This window comes from Panthera tigris, chromosome D4 (assembly GCF_018350195.1).
Source record: "Panthera tigris isolate Pti1 chromosome D4, P.tigris_Pti1_mat1.1, whole genome shotgun sequence".
NCBI lineage: Eukaryota > Metazoa > Chordata > Mammalia > Carnivora > Felidae > Panthera > Panthera tigris.
The window spans coordinates 69163375-69182089 of NC_056672.1; the positions used below are offsets into that span (position 1 = coordinate 69163375).

The 18715-nt window shown below is 41.2% G+C and overlaps 1 protein-coding gene across 4 annotated transcripts in view; it reads right to left on the bottom strand.

The window, feature by feature from the left end:
• ELP1 (elongator acetyltransferase complex subunit 1) overlaps window positions 1-18715 on the bottom strand; it is a 57893-nt gene that overhangs the window by 14321 nt on the left and 24857 nt on the right. The window contains exons 16-29 of one of the 4 annotated variants that reach the window (XM_007094273.3): window positions 18548-18651; window positions 17367-17420; window positions 17177-17282; window positions 16225-16340; window positions 15819-15892; window positions 15012-15090; window positions 14835-14914; window positions 13303-13440; window positions 13093-13178; window positions 12636-12784; window positions 10284-10407; window positions 9303-9400; window positions 7349-7550; window positions 5302-5363 (exon numbers count right to left, since the gene is read on the bottom strand). In XM_007094273.3, the coding sequence (XP_007094335.2) occupies window positions 5302-5363; window positions 7349-7550; window positions 9303-9400; window positions 10284-10407; window positions 12636-12784; window positions 13093-13178; window positions 13303-13440; window positions 14835-14914; window positions 15012-15090; window positions 15819-15892; window positions 16225-16340; window positions 17177-17282; window positions 17367-17420; window positions 18548-18651 (1472 nt within the window). Of the gene's footprint in view, window positions 1-5301; window positions 5364-7348; window positions 7551-9302; window positions 9401-10283; window positions 10408-12635; window positions 12785-13092; window positions 13179-13302; window positions 13441-14834; window positions 14915-15011; window positions 15091-15818; window positions 15893-16224; window positions 16353-17176; window positions 17283-17366; window positions 17421-18547; window positions 18667-18715 lie in introns of all 4 variants that reach the window. The other 3 variants (XM_042963294.1, XM_042963293.1, XM_015543044.2) reach the window with 3 other exon arrangements.

Here is an 18715-nt window from a genome sequence, read left to right on the forward strand (position 1 = left end):
CCATAAAGACATTCCCATTTCCTACTCTTTACCTCCCCTGGTAACCTCTAATGTACTCTTTCTCTGGATTTGCCCCCTTGGGATATATAATAGAAACCATACAATAGGTGATCTTTTGCGTCTGGCTTCTTTCAGTTAGCAGAATGTTTTCAAGATTTATCCAAGTTGTAGCATGTATCAGTTCTTTGATCTTTTTAAATTAATTTTTGATTATAATAAAATATATACGACATACATTTTACCATTTTCACCACTTTTTGCTGTAAAGTCCAGTAGCATTAAACAAATTCACACTGCTGTGAAACCATCACCACCATCCATCTCCAGAACGTTTTTCATCTTGCAAAACTGAACCTCTATACCCATGAAACAGTAACTTCCCCTGCTCCTCTCCCCCAGCTTCTGGCAACCATCATTCGACTTTCTGTCTCTATGACTCTGACTACACTAGGTACCTCGTAGAAGTAGAATCCTACCATATTTGTCCTTTTATATCTGATTTATTTCACTTAGCATAATGTTGTCAAGGTTTACCCAAATTGAACCATCCATCGGTTTTTCATTCCTTCTTATGACTGAATAATATCCTACTGTGTGTGTATAAATGTTGTGAACATGTATCTCACGATGCATTTATCTGTCATTGATGGACATTTGGGTTGTTTCTTCCTTTTGGTTATTATAAATAAAGCTGTTACAAACATTTGCATACAAATTTCTTTGTGGACATACGTTTCCATTTCTCCAGAGTATATACTTAGCAGTGGAACTGTTGGGTTATATGGTAATCTATGTTTAACTTTTTAAGGAACCAACAAACTTTTCTACAGTGGCTGTGCCATTTTACATTCTCACCAGCAATGTACAAAAGAGTTCTATTTCTCTACATACTTCCAACTTTGCATTGTTTTTGATTAAAGCTATTCTAGTGAGTTTCATGGTTTTGATTTGCATTTCCTTAATGAACAATGATGCTAAACATCTTTTTAAGTGCTTGCTTGTTGGCCATTTGTAAATTTTCTTCAGAGAAGTATCTATTCAAGTCTTTTGGCCATTTTTAAAATGGGTTGTCTTTTTGTTGTTAAGTTATAAGAGTTCTTTACGCATTCTGGACACAACAAGAAAACTATAAACCAAAATCCCTCCTAGACAAATACAAAAATCCTCAAGAAAATTTTAGGAAATTGAAATCACCAGTAATGAATAAGGGTAATACATTACGAGCAAGATGGGTTTAACCCAGAGATGCAAGATTAATTTAACATTCAAAAATCAATGTAATTCACCCTGGCACTGGTCTCAAACAAAAATACCTTAACTGACATTGTACTTGAAAAATTCAATATCCGTTCACCATAAAAACTCTCAGAACCAAGACTAGAAGGGAATTTCCTCAACCCAAGAGAGCAAGAACTGGCAAATTTTTCTGTAAAAGGCTAGACAACAAATATTTCAGGCTTCGTGAGCTAGACCATCTGTGTCACAACCCCTCAACTCTGGTTGTTACAAAAGCAGCCACAGAAAATATATAAACAAATAGGTGTGGCTACATTCCAATAAAACTTTAGTCGTAAAAATAGGTGGCCAGCTAGATTTGGCCCACAGGCTACAGTCCGTCAACTCCAAAAGCCCTACCGGGTTCTCACATCTATTAAAAACAGCAGCACAGGGGCGCCTGGGTGGATCAGTCGGTTAAGCGTCCGACTTCAGCTCAGGTCATGATCTCATAGTTTGTAAGTTCAAGCCCCACGTCGGGCTCTGTGCTGACAGCTCAGAGCCTGGAGCCTGCTTCGGATTCTGTGTCTCCCTCTCTCTCTGACCCTCCCCTGCTCATGCTCTGTCTCAAAAATAAATAAAACATTTAAAAAAATATATTAAAAAAAAAAACAAACAGCAGCACACATCAAACTTAATGCTGAAAGACCGAATCCCCCCTAATATCAGGAGAAAGGCAAGGTGTCTTATCACTTCTATTCAACGTTGTACTGGAAGTTCGATTAATGCAGTAAGGCTAGAAAAAATATAAAGGCATACAAACTGAAAAGAAAGAAACTGTCTTTATTCACAGAAGCCATGCTCATTAAAATAGGAAATCTTATAAAATTTACCCCAGTGTTCCTAGAACTAAAAAATAAGTTCAGCAAGGTTGTAGGATATATAAAGCCAAAAAGCCAAAACAAAACGATAAACTATATTTGTTTACTAGCAACAAGAAGTTGGGAAGTGGGGGAAAAATACTAGTCAAGTCTTAAGATGACCCCAGCTCTGGCCAACACCTTGACTGCAGCCTTGTGAAAGACCCTGAGCCAGAGGCCCTAACTAAGCCCCACCCAGATTCTTGACCCATAGAAACAAATAACGAGTGTTTGTCATTTTAAGCTAAGTTTTGGGGTAATTTGTTATGCATCCCCTGATATGTGATACATCCAGTGTGGGTGAGTACTCACTAAGGCACTCACACATCACTTGTGGGAACACAAGTGATGGAAGCTCTGCAGCTCCTTATAAAGTCGCGCATCCACTCCCCACGTGACCAGCATTCCCACTCAGGTATTCACCCAAGTGAAACGAAAACATCTGTCGTCACGAAGACTGGTACCAGATTGCTCACAGCCGTTTTATTCTAACTTTAAAGTGAAAACAATCCAAATGTACATCAACTTGTGGATGAATCCACAAATTACGACCTGTTCTTACAACAAAATACCATTAGGCAAAATAAAAAGGAATGCACAGATACACATGACATAACATGGATGAATATCAAAAGCATTATGATTTCCAGTTCCCAGTCCAACACACAAGGAACCTGGAAGAAATCATCCATCCTAACGAGTAAAAACCTGAACAAACTGAAAATCAACAATTCTCCTTAGACTGGAGAACCGAGGTCATAGGGCAAACTGCTGCCCCTAAAATTGGAGAAACAGACAGGCAGACACTGAGAATTACAACTTGGCAGAACAGAACAGAGATTTACAAGTAGCAATCTCTGTCAGAACCAGTACTGGGGTGGGAACATCTAAAGTGTAAGTGACCAATGGCTGAAGGATCACTGCGGACGAGGCTGGAGGTGAAAAAACTCTATGGACATCCAGGCTCAGGGAGGCTCCTACACTTCTGTGAGTTTTTACCTCCACGAGCCCTACCAGGGTCTCACAGTGAGTATCAGATAGATTCTCCTGCTTCTGGCAAAAACAAAAATGATGTCATTTTGAATATAACCAGAGCACGCTGCTCTTAACAAGATCAAGAGAAACCATTTTGCCAGAACCTAACTAAAGTGGAATTTATCAGGGAGGGAAGAGAAATAAAACTCCAGCTCCCCCTGGCCTTCCTGTCCTACCTAAGGAGTGAAAAATCTAAGAGGCACCGGTGAAGTCCAGGGACACAGGCTCAATAAAAGACTGAGACTTAATCATAGGGCTGCAGAACACTTCTACCCTCACACCTTATCAGAACATCACTAAAAGCCTACTTACTGGATTTCCTTTTACCTAGGACATCATGGCAGGCTTTCTACAGAAGATTACAAAAAGGACAAAAAACAGTCTGAAGTGCCAGAGGAAGCATCAGAACAAGACTCAGATAGGGCAGGGATACTGAAATTATGAGGCCAGGAATTTAAAGTATGATGACACCTGAAACTATTATGACACCACATGTTAGTTATATTTCAATTAGAAAAAGCAAATAAAAGAAAAGAACGATTAGTATGTTAAAGGCTCTAATGGGACAGTAGACAACATGCAGGAACAGATGGGTAATGTAGCAGAACGATGGAAACTCTAAGAAAGAATCAAAAAGAAATGTTAGAAAACAAAAGCATTATGTGAGTGAAAGAAGCCAGACTAAAAAACCACATACCAGATGGTTCCATTTACATAAAATTCTACAAAAAGCAAAACTGTAATGATAGAAAGCATAGCAGTGGTTGGTAAGAGAGTACCGAGAGCAGAGGGAGAAGACTGACTGCAAAGGGGAAGAGAACTTTTCGGGGTGCTGGCAATGTTCTGTTATGGTGGCTGTAGTAGCACTACATGGCTGTAAGCGTTTGTCACAACTCATCCAATTGTTAATTTAAAATTGGTAAATTTTATTATATGTAAAGTATATCCAATTAAAAATATGCAAGTTATAAGTGCATAAATTAAGTACAAATATGAATTAAAATCTTCCTTTACAGAGGGGGAAAAAAGATGGTGGCATCTTATCCATTCAATTAACCACCTTAGGTAGTATATCTTTCTACTCTAGCCTCGTTATTACACATAGTTTATTCGTTGATGTTTTCAGCTCAATCATCCAACATAATTTCTTGTAAGGATCTAATGATATCAAATTTTACTGATCTTCTCTCACTCACCCTTATTACATGAAAGACATTCAGGTATTTTAAAAGCACAATTATGTTATACAAATGTGCCCACTAGTAACGACTGTAAAAAATAACACTCTCTTGTCAAAGGCCAAAACTCTGGAAGGCAGTAATCGCTGGCGTCAACTGCGTACCTACGTCCTGTTAGTCCAGGGCCAGTATCAATGCATAGTTTTATTACTTTCATAATAAATTCTATAATTCTATCAAAGACTGGTATAGGTATTCATCTTTATAATCTGCTAGAAAATTGGATCCCATCAGGCTGTCTGAGATAAAAAGACACTTCCAACAGACAGAACGGTTGTAAAGGCCAAAAAAAAGTATCTGAAGTTTAATCTCTTTGTTTTAGAATGGTTCTTTCTCACTGTTTGTACTTGGCAAGTTCACATCAAAAGCACAACTCCCTGCAGATTTAATTTAGTACTTTCTGTCAGGGTCAAACCACTAGTGCCTCACAGAGGTAGTGCCTCACTACCTCACAGAACTTACTATTTAGAGAACTAATTATTTAGAGGCCTATTAAATTTAGATTTCTAAGTCAGGTCAGCAAGATGGAAGACCTGCACAGCAAACACTGTCTCTGGACTTCCTAATTACCCTGAGTTCCTTTAATTTTCCTGATCAGTGAAGTACAACTGGGAAGACCTTGCTTGTTGGTTGGGTGGTTTAAGGAGGGGGGAACTGAGAGGCACCTGGGTGGCTCAGTTAGTTGAGCGTCCAACTCTTTGATATTGGCTCAGGTCAAGATCCCAGGGTAGTGGGATCGAGCCCTGCGCCTGGCTCCATGCAAGAGTGTGGAGTCTGCTTAAGATGCTCTCTCCCTCTTTCTTTCGCTCTCCTTCTGTCCCTCCCCTGCTTGCGTGTGCATGAGCTTGTGCTCATTAAAAAAACAAAAAAGAAGGGAGGAACTGAGAAGTTACCTGGGCGTACTGTTCCAAGACTGTGGCTGCATCACCATGCTTCCTCTGCTCAACCAGCTTTCCTGCAAAGATAATAAACATCTGACCATAGTTGGCTTGCTAAGAACAGGATTACCAGAGCTCACGTTGAAATAGTTTCTGCAGGTACTTTTTGAACAAAAATGGCCCCCTTACAAATTGGAGACTGAGCTCTACAGCAGACATCCAAACAGAACTGCTTTAAAACAGCATTTTCCAAAGTGCTCCCTAAGAGTGTTCCGTAGAATAATAAAAGGCAATACCAGAAAACAACAACGTTCGCAGGTCAAGTAAGTTTGTGAAGCACTAGGTCAAACAAAGCTACACAGATTACTTTGTTTGAGTGGTTCACTAATATATCTGTATTATGTATCAAACGGCATATGTTGTGAACTTGTCAGGAAGTAGGCAGGAATACCATGGAGTCCTATCTTAAATGGCAGTTACGATCTAAATTTAGCAGAAAATGTGAAAATGATATATAGTCAAAATTAGCCATGAGAAAAGCTTACAAAGGCACACATATGGGAGACTGACCTAACATCTCTCCCTCATCCATTTCTTCCTCAAATAGGAAGAGACTGCTAATCTTTGGTTGAGCACTAAGATGAAGGCAGCTGGCTCAGGGGTCATGCAGTGTCTTTAGATCCTCGAGTGACTCAGCACAGTTGAGAGAATCCTGCTGTAAGAAGCACCCAGAACCTGAAGCTGACTACAGGGCTGGCAGATTCATGTCTCCCATCTCATTCAAACTCCTGTGCATATCATCCCTGACAAAAACAGGTAAAATCATCTCCACAATTTAAACAGCTATCTTTCTTTTCTTGCGTAAACTGCCTAAGTTCAAGTGTACATAAAGTGACTCTACCTTATAAAATTTCTCAAAAATCTTTGACCATCACCTCCCCTTACCTTTTTTTTTTGCTAAACATCTGGGAGAACTTGGTGTATACCATAAAACAAGACAAATAGCAAGCTCAAGTTGTAAAGAATGTAAGAGAAGATAGCAGGTCCTAAAAAACAGAACTGGAAGGTATAAACAAACTACCAAAACCTGTTTCTAAAGCAGAAGTAACAGTGGAGTCACAAAGAATACCTAACAGGCCTAATATAGAGAATTCTCAAAAACTAAAAAGAGTTCACCATGGAAATTAAGAGGGCTTAGAAGAGCCTGCAGATCTAATTACCAGAAAAAAAAATACAAATAACTAAGGAAAATATGCACATGTATTTAACAGGATTTAATCTGGAATTTTTTCAGGACTACGTATTTTTTGAAACAACAACAGTATTTTTAAAACTCTAAAAAGGACAGGGGGGAAATATACCGGTCCCTTACTTCAAGCACAGCTGAGAGGACACAGTCCCTGTTCACCTCTTCTCCCAAGCGGTCCTGAAGCTCTCCCTGACTCAAACAAGTTACACTCTGATAGAGCCTCCCCGCTGGATCAGACAACCCCTAGACCCTGACGCAGCTAAACTGCCTTTGCATTCAGAATGCTTACACATTTAGCCTCTTCTTTCATTTCTGAAAAATGCTATTCTTGTTCCCAACGATCTACCATTTATAACTGAAGGGCCCCACCCCAAAACTCACGTTCGCCTTCTCCTAGGGCCCATGGCTGTGCAGTTACTCTATGCTAGGTGTGCCGTGTGATGTAAGCTTTGGCAAATGAGATGGAACAGAAGTAATGGTGTAACTTCGAGATCATTTCCAACTTAAAGCATTCTCCTACGGCTCTAGCTTTCTCCCCTTCCTGAGGACTGCGATACAGAGGTGGAGAAAATCCAACTACAACCATCCATCTAAGATGACAGAGCCACACAATGGAAGAACTTCTCAGTCCTCACGTGAGAGAAGACAGAAGCTTTCTCTATTACGCCACTGCATTTGGGGGACTCACTGTAGCAGTGAGACTGTCTCAAGGTATGCTGCTCTAAATTTACTTGCAAAATTGCCAAAGAAAGGGAGAAACAAAAAACCTCTGGGGAAGTTCTCATTTTGGAGAGCCTAAACCGCCGTGTTTACCTGCCAGAGTTCTGCTGAGGCCAGCCAGCTGGTCTTTGGTCCAGTTAAGTTGGGCTGCCATGCAGAGAGCTTGCTGCCAGCTGCCACTGGCCAGAAAGGCACTGAGAGCTTTCTCATGGGCACCACAGCGGGCAAACACGAGCCCTGCTGACTCGTAGAGGTGCTCCTGTGTCAGGTATTCCCCATAAGCAATGCTGATCTCCTGTGGTAAGAGGAGACACTGGGTTGGTAAGGAAAGGTGACAGTCATTTTTTAACCTCCAATGGAGGCTGCTTTAGTTACTACATTTGAAAATCTCTTGAATTACTTATGAAAATCCTGTAGTTAACCAGTGAATTCAATTATTCTTCCACTGAAAACCTTACTGAGGATGTGTCATGTGTTCACTCAACAAGTAATTACGGCGTACTATTCATGGAAGTGGGAATCACATGGCGATGCAAAAAATAAAAACAAGCGAAACACCAAATACTAACAAAACCACCACCAAGTTCCCGCTCTTGTGGTGACAGGGAATGGACTTATAAACACAATATAGCCTGTGACATAGTGCTAAAGGGACAGAGAGTGAAGGCAGTTGTTATTTTGGAGGGCTGTGAGGAGAATATGCTACATAAAGGGTTACAGGAAGAGTATTCCAGACTGACGGCTACAGAAGGCACCATGGCCAAGAGGCAGGAATGTGTATGGAATACCCAGGAAGGAATAGCAAGAATGCTGGTGTGGCTGGACAAGAGACAGCACCAGAGGGAGGAAGAGACAATGAAAATAAAAGCAAAGAGGCGGCCACTGGCCAAATTCTCTATCCTGGGCTCCACGCAGGTAGGGACACAAAGAGGAATACAACACAAAGCCACCACCTTTAAGCAACGCATGGTCAGTCGGGGAGACAAATCGGTGTGTCAGTGGTTTGTTACGTACCACCACTGACTTGAGAAGGTGCTCTGGAGTTCGGTGTGGGGCACCTCGCCCCGGAACAGCTTTGTCACAGAGAAGACCCAAGAGTTGAAAGACAAGTGGGGCTAAAGAAAGGAGCAGGGAGAGGCCTGGAAGAGGCAGCCGATGCTAACGAAACAGGCAGGAGCCAGATCATAGAGACACAGGCAATTTGCAAACCAAGTGCACACGGCCTGAGGGTGGCAAGGACAAGGAGTGGTCACTGGCACAGGCTCCGGGCTCAGACAGCCTGGGCTCCGCATCCCAGCTCAGCGGCCTCATACTCCAGCTCCTGAGGCAAGTTGTTTCCACATCTGTTTATCCTATCAGGTTGTTGTGACACTCATATAATTCATTTAACAAAGTATCTGGCATATAAGAAAACTAAATGGGGGGCGCCTGGGTGGCTCAGTCAGTTAAGCATCCAACTTCAGCTCAGGTCACGATCTCGCGGTCCGTGGGTTCAAGCCCCACGTCGAGCTCTGGGCTGATGGCTCAGAGCCTGGAGCCTGCTTCCGATTCTGTGTCTCCCTCTCTATCTGCCCCTCCCCCGTTCATGCTCTGTCTCTGTCTCAAAAATAAACAAACATTAAAAAAATTAAAAAAAAAAAAAAAAGAAAAGTAAATGGATGTTTGTTTAGACAAACAACCAAACTTTATCCCTTTATCCTAAACCACTTGAGAAAGATCTACACGCTTGGGGATGATCAGTCATGTGGTCGCAAGGCTGGGCTGGAGCAAGGAGTGGGACGTAAGCAGGAAACCCTATTGAGAAGCTGCTGCTCATCAAGCAGAATTCATGATGAGAAATGGGAGACAACTCCTAGGCTTCCAGCCTGAGCAACTTCTTCAGAACAGGAGCAGGTCAGGGCCATTCTCCGAGATAAGAGTTCATGATAAGGCTAACTTATTTCACGATAAACCTTGAAATCAAGGATGGTGTTACAGACTCAGGATCCTTACACCGTTTCCAGCTAACTCACATCACCAAAAGAGCCTCATTTCACACACCACTCACCTTGTATTGCTGCGAGTCTGATGGAAATAACTTCAAAGCTTCCTTATACAAGTTTTTATCTTTTATTAAGTTTAAGCATTCTGGGAAGTATTCGGGTCCTGAGGAGTGAGATTCATGCACACACAAATTTAGGACTTTGGAAGCATAATGAATTTCATTTACACCAGTGGTCCCTAAACAAAGTCTACAAGGGACCTTTATAGACCTGCAGAATCAGAGTTATCAGGAGAACAGAATCCAAGAATTTTAATTTTAGCAAAGCACCATGGCAGATGTGAGGTATGACAAGCACTGGTTCGGATGAAAGTTCTACTCAAAAGGAATTCTTCATACACGACCCCTGATAAATGACCATCTAACCTTGTGTTTTCTCAACTGCCTTCATTGGAATCCTCTGGGGAGCTTATCAGCCATACAGACGCCTGAGTCCTATCCCAGCCCAGCTCAATCAGATTGTTGAAGGAAGCTTAATAACACCCAAACAACTTCCTTATCCCCATCTTAGCTCTCGGGAAAGAGCCACAACTGCTGAAGCCAGCAGCTCCAGCATGGGACAGGGAGTGTGTCCTAACTACGAGTGTGTCCTTCTGGGAGCTGCCAGTGGGTATGGCCACTCACTCCAGACAAGCCACGCTTCCCACAGGTGTCTGTAAACACCGTGGGAGAAGAGTGCACTATCAACCAATTTTCGTTCGGAGATACTGAAATGAATTTAGGACGTGATCATCCTTAACCCCAAATGGATCTGCTCTATATTTTTAGTTAGGGAGCTCCTCCAGTTCATTAAAATTCATTTGCTTTGCTTTCAGCTTCTTAGAACATACGATAAAATAAGGTGCACACAGGTAACCGTGTTTCGGTTTCAGGAGTGGAAACTGACATCCATCTACGTTTATGTCTAAACTGACACTTTAACTTATACCCTGCCTAGCTCCAAAGAAGATCTGAAGCAGAAATAAACATACTAATCCTCACACTTACCACATTTGCTGAGGTGCCCAATGGCTTTTTCATATCGCTTCAAGTATTTATCTATGGTGAACCGCTGATAATTGGTTTCCATTTTCTTAAGTGTATTAAGAAATGGCAGATATTCTTTGGGATCCTAAAAAAACAAAAACCAAAAACCTAACAGGTCAGACCTTTACTGCTTATAATTACATTTACTTATAACAATACAAATGATATACAATAATTGTAACAATCAATAAACCCAAAGCTACAAAATTTTTAAAATATGTACTATGCTGATATATTAATTACATACTGTATAATGAAACTACATAAAACAAGTTTTGGCAAAAATGCTTTAAAATACTGGCATTATTTGTTTTCATTCAGAATAATGAAGATGAATTCTCATATAGTCTCACAACAACCATTTATTTCCTAAGCTAATAAGGAAAACAAAGTTCCAATCCAGAAGATATTCAACAAATGCATCCAACTTCTCTGGAAGTGGAAGGTACTTGGAGCTCTTTGCATGACATTTCATGCCCTCCGTCTTCAAGTTTTAAAACAAAGGTAAAACTGTACTGAGTTAAACACAAAACTCTAAGGACCTGCCAACCAAGATTTTATTAGCACTGATTGTCTGCAGCTTTGTACTATGCCCTGAAAATTTTTTTTTTTTTTTTTTTTCTAAAGAACAGATGCTCCCTGTTCTTAATGTAATTTCACTGGGCAGATAGGATAAATATACATTAAGTATACAAAAAAAGACCAGAGAAAAAAATAAATACTCATGCATGTGATAAAAAGCACAACTACAGGCCGAAGTATTTAATCAACAAACACTTAGGAAGAATTCACTATGTACAAAAAATACAACAAACCCCTAACCTCAGGAAACCTATAAGCTAGGAGAGGAGCTAGAATGATACACAGGGAGGGGCAGGCACTGGGTGCAGTGGAAGCACATGAGGCCCATCTCATCTAGTCCCTGGGTGGTGGGCAGGGAGGCAAGAATGGATTACTGGGAAGATGCTACCCTGGCATCCTTTGCCTTAGGTGAGTGAGAATTATCCTGGTGAACGGAAGGGTGAGAGTGGTGAAAGCCCACAGGCCCACGGGAAGCAGAAGTAATGCTACCTGCAAAGCTAAGTAGTGGCTGTGGGGACAAAAGCACTGCCTCCCCTCTGCAGGCTGAGAAAAAAGAACAACATCAAGAGATGAGCATGAGCATAGACACCAGACCTGGGTGGGGGACAAGGGGGTGTTAAGCAGTATTATGGCTTGTAAACTCTATCCTACAGCAATGGGCAGAGCCCATGAAGCATTATAAGCAAAACAATGAAAGAGCAAAATTTCCTTTCAGCAAAGATCACTCTGGCAAGAGCAAAGAGAGGAGTGACAGGATGAAACTAAGACTGCAAAAAACAGGTTAAAAAATGTATAGGGGCACCTAGGTGGCTCAGTCGGTTAAGTGTCTGACTTCAGCACAGGTCACGATCTTGCTGTTTCCGAGTTTGAGCCCTGCATCAAGCTCCGTACTGACAGCTCAGAGCTTGGAGCCTGCTTCGGATTCTGTGTTTCCCTCTCTTTTTTCTGCCCCTCCACTATTCAATGCTGTCTCTTTCTCTCTCAAAAATAAATAAACATTAAAAAAAAAATTTGTTTTTTAAATGTATAAACCAGGGGTGCCCCAACTTTTCTACTATAGCATGCTAAGGTGGGACAAGAGGCCTCAAACCTTTCCATTCTGCATGTTCCCACTTTCCACTGGGAAAAACAGCTACATAACAAGGAACTGGATTGTAATAGGAGTCATTTGCTATATTCCCTTTGTAAGAGGAGACTTTGTTCACATACATGACCATAATCTTAAAGATAATGAAGTAACTTAATTCACTTGTTCAACCTAGCATTCAAAACACTTTGATAAAGGGTGCCTGGGTGGCTCAGTCCGTTAAGCGTCCGACTTCAGCTCAGGTCCCGATCTCGCGGTCCGTGAGTTCGAGCCCCGCGTCGGGCTGTGGGCTGATGGCTCAGAGCCTGGAGCCTGCTTTCGATTCTATGTCTCCCTCTCTCTCTGCCCCTCCCCCGTTCATGCTCTGTCTCTCTCTGTCTCAAAAATAAATAAACATTAAAAAAAAAACTTTTAAAAATAAAAAAAAAATAACAAAAAAACAAAACACTTTGATAAGCCCAGAACTGACAGAGAATGAGGCTTAGAAGCGTGAGCCCTACAAACTCACAGATCTGCCTCTAGGCCTGTACATGCAGTGTTAACATCAGACAAGATACTGCAGTATCAGGGACAGACAGGGTTTCATACCACCATGATAACAAAAATAAGAACCAAAAGGATGTTAAAGTGGAAGCTCCACATACCTTCTGTGACTTCTCAGCTACCATGAGGACCAAATCAAAGTCATACGTCCCAAGAGAATGATCATATAATTCATTAACGTCTACCAGAAGCAGCAAATACTTCAGGGCTTCTTCAGCACTCACAGCATCGGGAACAGGCGAAGCACTGCCTGTCATGTCAGTGTGTAAGAAAACAAGACCGATCAAAGCCATTTGGGAATAAACCCGTGCATCTAGCAACATAACCAAAAAGACAAAGTAACAAAATTTCTTGGCCGAACTGAACACCATATGACTTCTTTTGTACATGCTTTGTAGGACAGCGCTCAAAGAAACTGACACAGGTCTTCAAATGTCCAATAAGCCACATATTAAATCTGTGATGTGGCACTGAACCTGGTCAGTGAGATCTCCACAAGACTGGAAGTCTGGTGACACTCGGGGCCCTGTTAAACACTCTCCGTGAAAGGGTCTCTACCTTGAAGCTCGTGTACCTTCTGCAGCACAATTTCCAGTTCTGGGGTTGTTTTCTTCACATGAGAGGTGAGTATCGACAAGCAGTACCTGAGGTAGTGAGTGAAGAACGCCAGAATGAGCAGAGTGAAGGAAGGACATTCTCAGTCCCTGCGTAAGGACAATAGCACACTTCTGGGCCTCAAAAGACGCCAACTAATGATAGCACACATACTTGTGAGGGTTTATGCTCTCCATGGCTGCTCTCAGAGCATCGCAGATAAGGTCTACTTTTTTCCCATCAAGATCCTTGGACAGCTGGGCAGTGCTGGTAACCGGTGGAGGATACATGGTCTTTGTAACATCTTCTTCCCTAAGAACAGGTCATTAAAAGGTCACTAACTGAACATGTGTCCTAGCTATCAAATGACTACCACGTACTGGGACATGCTGATGAGGTAATAAAAATGGCTTTTGGAGAACAGTTTCATTATATTCACATCAGGTGAAAAACGAAGAAACAAACTGAGCAATGAAAACGTGTCCCAAAAACCGTGTACAGTGATATATTCACATTAGCCCCTAACTGGGAACAGACCAGGTGCCCCACTACAGAGGAACAAATAAACAAATTGTAGTATATTTACACTATAGCATACTACATGAATGAACCCGTGATACCAGCAAAAACACGGGTTACTTTCATGGTAACATGCCGAGTGAAAGCAGCTTAATTTACAAAGAAGAGCAAATACTATCTGATTCCACTTACATTTAAGTTCTCCGACAGGCAAAATTGATCTACGGTGACGATCTCCAAACAATGGTTGCCAAGGAGGTAGGGAATGGGACTAACAAGAGGTTTGGAAGAACTTTCTGAGGTGAAGGAAATGTTCTCTATCTTGACAGGTTTGGGCTACATGGAAGTACACACTGGTCAAAACTGCCTAGACAGTACACTTATGGTCTGTACATTTCATTACACATGAATCTGACCTGCTGGGGGGGACCCTGTACACGGAGAACGCACTCTAATCAGTGTTACACAAAGTGGAATACTGAGACATAAAGTGGACTGATATCTACAATTAACTTAAAATTTGCCTCAGGGTGCCTAGGTGGCTCAGTTGGTTAAGTATTCGACTTCGGCTGACGTCATGATCTTGCGGTTCACGAGTCTGAGCCCCACACTGGGCTCTGTGCTGACAGCTCAGAGCCTGGAACCTGCTTGGATTCTGTGTCTCCCTCTCTCTCTCTGCCCCTCCCCTGCTCATGCCTGCTCTCTCTCTCTCAGAAATAAGTAAAAACATTAAAAGAAATTTTTTTTAATTTGCCTTGAAAAAGGTGAATGATGGATGGACAGATGGTAGATCATGATAAAGCAAATATAGCAAAATACCAACTGCAGAATCTAGGTGGGGGTATAGGATGCTCGCTGGACGTCTCAACTTTTCTTGTACGTTTAGAATTTTTTAAATTGGAAAAAAGTCATTGCAGAAAAACACACCATTTGACTTCAATTTCATATACACCTAAAAATAGTCAATTATAATTCTAAAGGACACATTTTTGAGTCTTAGTTTTAAATAGGCTATTTTTAAAAAAAAGGAAAAAGAGTAAATATCTACTGTAAGTGGCATGTTAGACTTATAATGATTAAAAAATACCAAACAGAAGGTTAATTTTTTTCCTGTAGCTATTTATGTTTTATTTCCAAAATGAGATAAGTAATGGATATGATACTCACAAATTATTCAAAATACTTACTTCAATTCTGTGAAAAACAAATTGATATGATTTACAGAATCTATCTGTCTTATGAAGGTTTCCACATTTTCAAGAAATACCTACCAAAGAGAAAAAAAAGGACAAAAAATTTTAGTTCCAATCACGTCAGTTCAAGTCTCAGGTAAGCTAGAGTTAATATCAGATTCAGAAATTTACCTTCGGGTTATGGTCATGGATCAGATTGAGATTAATTCTCAATTTTCTCATGCATTCAAATGCTTCTTTAAACATAAGTCTGTGAAGAGACATAATGAATAGACATGTCATTTTACAAAGACTAATAACCTTCCTGGATCCAGCATGTTTTCATTATGATACAAACCAGTTATAATTAGATTACAGTCCAAATGCCAAACAACTACCACTGGACTTCCGCTCTCAATTCACAATGAAAAATGAGGTACCAGCTTCACTTACCTTCTTCACTTAGTCCCCATGGCAGTCTGAGGACTACTTCCCCACATACACATGATAGACAATCATCATAGAACTCAGGTCTACTTTCTCTTTTAGCACAATGTTAGTAAAGGTCTTTCTAATATAAAGTTTTCCCAAAAAAAACTCAGACAATGGATCATTTCCTTCACAATAGTGTCTCAGGCATTTGTGGGTCAAAGGCCCCTCTGTACATCTGCCCAAAGCCTTAGGCGTTCTGCCTGAATAAATACACACAGACAGTTTGGTGCACGATTTCCCTGGGTTCACGGGCCATCTAAAACCCATGTGGACCTCCTCAGGCTAGGAAACCCTGTCCTGTATGATGAGTCTCACGATTCTTCCTACTAGGAATATTTATTGCACCACATAATATTAAAATCAAAGTGTGGGGGGAAAAAAGCCTCTGAAAATCTGAAGACATGTGTAATTTCATACTTTCATGTTTTAAAAACTTTAATAGAATACATATTATGTTCACATATAAGTCATAACAACAAACAAACTAGTCATATACATGGTTCTTACTTGTCCAGCCACTTCCGAATCTGAGCTAAAACCAGAGCTCGATGATGAACAACTTCTAAGTTTCCCCTTGGCATCTTAAAATAAATAAATCAGAACAGTAATGTTTTTAACTTAACAGAAAAAATTTAAATACCCAGGATATACTATTTCACCTAACTAAACTCTTCACAGAGAACTACCACAATACTATAAAATGCACACACTTCCAGCAGAATCTAGTTGTGCTCAGTATTTATTTTGACTTCCAAGAGAAGCTTCCCTTTTACCCATGCTGGGCACAACCTGTATCAACAACCTTTGTATAAAGCTAACAGAGAATTCAGCAAGGAATGGCCTATAGTAAATTATTACAAGTGTAAGAGTATCTAAAACACAACCAGAAACACAGCCAGAAAAATGAGCTTACCTGTAATATAAGCTTGGTGTCCTGGGGCACAATGGTGACAATACGTGAACCCCTCTCCACCTTCCGCAGAGATTCCCCTTTAGACACGTGGTTGTTGCTCAGACCTGCATGTAATGCTAAAGACACCACTGGCTAAGCCATGAGAATCACCGTCATGACAAGTCACTTTCCATTTACTGCAGTTGAAACTGAACATATTCTCCAAACTAGAAGAAAGCAATTAACAACCACACCCCTTTGCTCTCCCACTCAACCACAAAACCGGTAGCCTTCCTAACAAACCACCTTATCCCTGGAACTTGCCCTCTCTTTCACAGAGTCCTCGTGCATATTCACATACACAGCTTCTCAAATGATTTAGAAAACACAGAGAGGACTGGGCAGCTTCTCTATGCACATTATCAGTACACTATAATCACATCTGTGAAAGATTCCCAGTTTTCAAGTTGGAAGCAAAGAAAACAAGGGGAAGTTTTCTAGAATAAGGAAAACACACAAACAGTAGGGGGAAGGGATATGTGGAATTCAAGAAAAAATGGGACAGTTTCCTACAAACCACTAGATAGAGTCTTTCAGATATACGATGGAGGGTGGCCACAGTGAGCAAAGGAAGATTACAAAGAAGTGACAGCCGGTTGTATGTACATGGTAACTCAAAGTACAACACTGGATTAGTTATATACTCCTGAGAGCAGTTTTGTTTAATTTTACAATGTTCTGGTTGAGGAAAGACCTCCTTCATTGGAAGTCTTTGCTAACTGGCATAGAATACTGAACTGAGATACTGTGTTGTGATTAGGGGCCAAGTATAGAACTCTAAAGGTTTGCTCACAGTCTAGGACTCTATGATAAAAAGCCAAAGTAAGTGGTGAACTTTAAAGTCATCAAGGCTTCAAAGGGCAGAAGATATTAGAAAAGGGACTATTTCCTAATTTATACACTGAACACTTACTGTTAAATGAAGCATCTCTCAAGCAAAAACACAGGCAGGTATGGGAATGGGTTGTCAACAACAAGAATTCACCATATACAGCAAATGATGTGATATTTGAAGCAACCTACAATAAGGCAAAGGGGAAAGTTAGCTGTATTTCTTGGAGCCGACAGTAAAAAGGATCCTGCACCAAACCCAGCCTTGATACCTCAGTGTCACTGATGAAAAAGCGGCACCTGTCAGTGAGACCAAGGACACATTCCTGCAAAGAAACAAAATTGAAATTACAAACAATCTAACCCAACTAGTTAAACCTGATTTGTCTATCACATAGTTCTATTGCCCTGTGGCTTCGCCTCTAAGTCCGAGTCATCAAGACTGAATACAGACACCTGAGATGGTGACTACAGACTGAATACAGACACCTGGCTCAGGGCAACGTGGAGCAGCATGCCATTCAATCCATCAGCAAGCCCCATATTCCCATCTGCTACATGTGTCTCAACTAGGTTCCTTTCTGCTTGTCACCACCTCCTCTCCAACAGTCCGTCCACTCTCAGCCCATTCCTACCTACTCTCCACTGGGCAACCAGAATAACCTTTCAGAGCATGAAGCAGATCGTACCATTCCCTGATTAAAAACAGCAACAGTTTTCCAATCTTTGTGAAATAAACAAACCCACACTCCTTCCCACAGCCTATCACAAAGGTCCAGCCACACTGCTTCCACTCGGTTCCCTGAATAAGCTGGGCTCTTTCCAAGTTCAAGGTGCATGCAGTTCCTTCTCCCTGGAACACTCTCCCTTTCCCAGGGACAGAGACTTCTTTCCCTTCATACCTTGGCACGTAACCCATGTTAGAGACGCTTTCCTGTACCATCTTCTAATTAGCCCCCCAAACCACACCCTGGTCATTTCCTTCATTCTCTTATCAGAGGGGATAGTCATACCTACATTGATAGATTACAAATTCCAGAAGAGCAGGGATTAGTTGGCTGTTTTGTTCTGTAACCACTGTATCCTATCATCTGCCATAATTATAGACATTCCAGTATTTGATGAATCACAACCCACTGAACACTATTTTTGAGATTACATTTCTGTTGTCCCCAAACAGCATTTAATAAAACTAACTCTGAATTATCTACACAACAGGGCATAAAAGTCTGCCAACTGCATTTTCCTATCTTTTAATTCATACCCCCAAGGAAAGGAATCAGCTAACTCCTACACTTCAGACAATCTCTTAATTCCATTTCATAGATGAAGAAGCTGAGGCTCAGGTACTTCTCACTGTTGCCCTGAGAGTAAGTGGAGACTTTTACCTAATGCCATCAGTTCCTGGGCCACTGTTCTAAGTGGTAAGTTTTTCTGCCCTGTGTTGACTTACCTCTCCTCCAATCATGGCCAATTCAGTCTGTGTGCAAGGATAAGGAAACCGAACAGGAAATCCACTAGGGTTCTTCCATGGTTCAACAGCCAGAGAGGGTGACTCTGCAGGATGGGCAGCTGAGGTTTACAAAGAGTTGGTATGCTCACTGTAAAACACTGTCACATC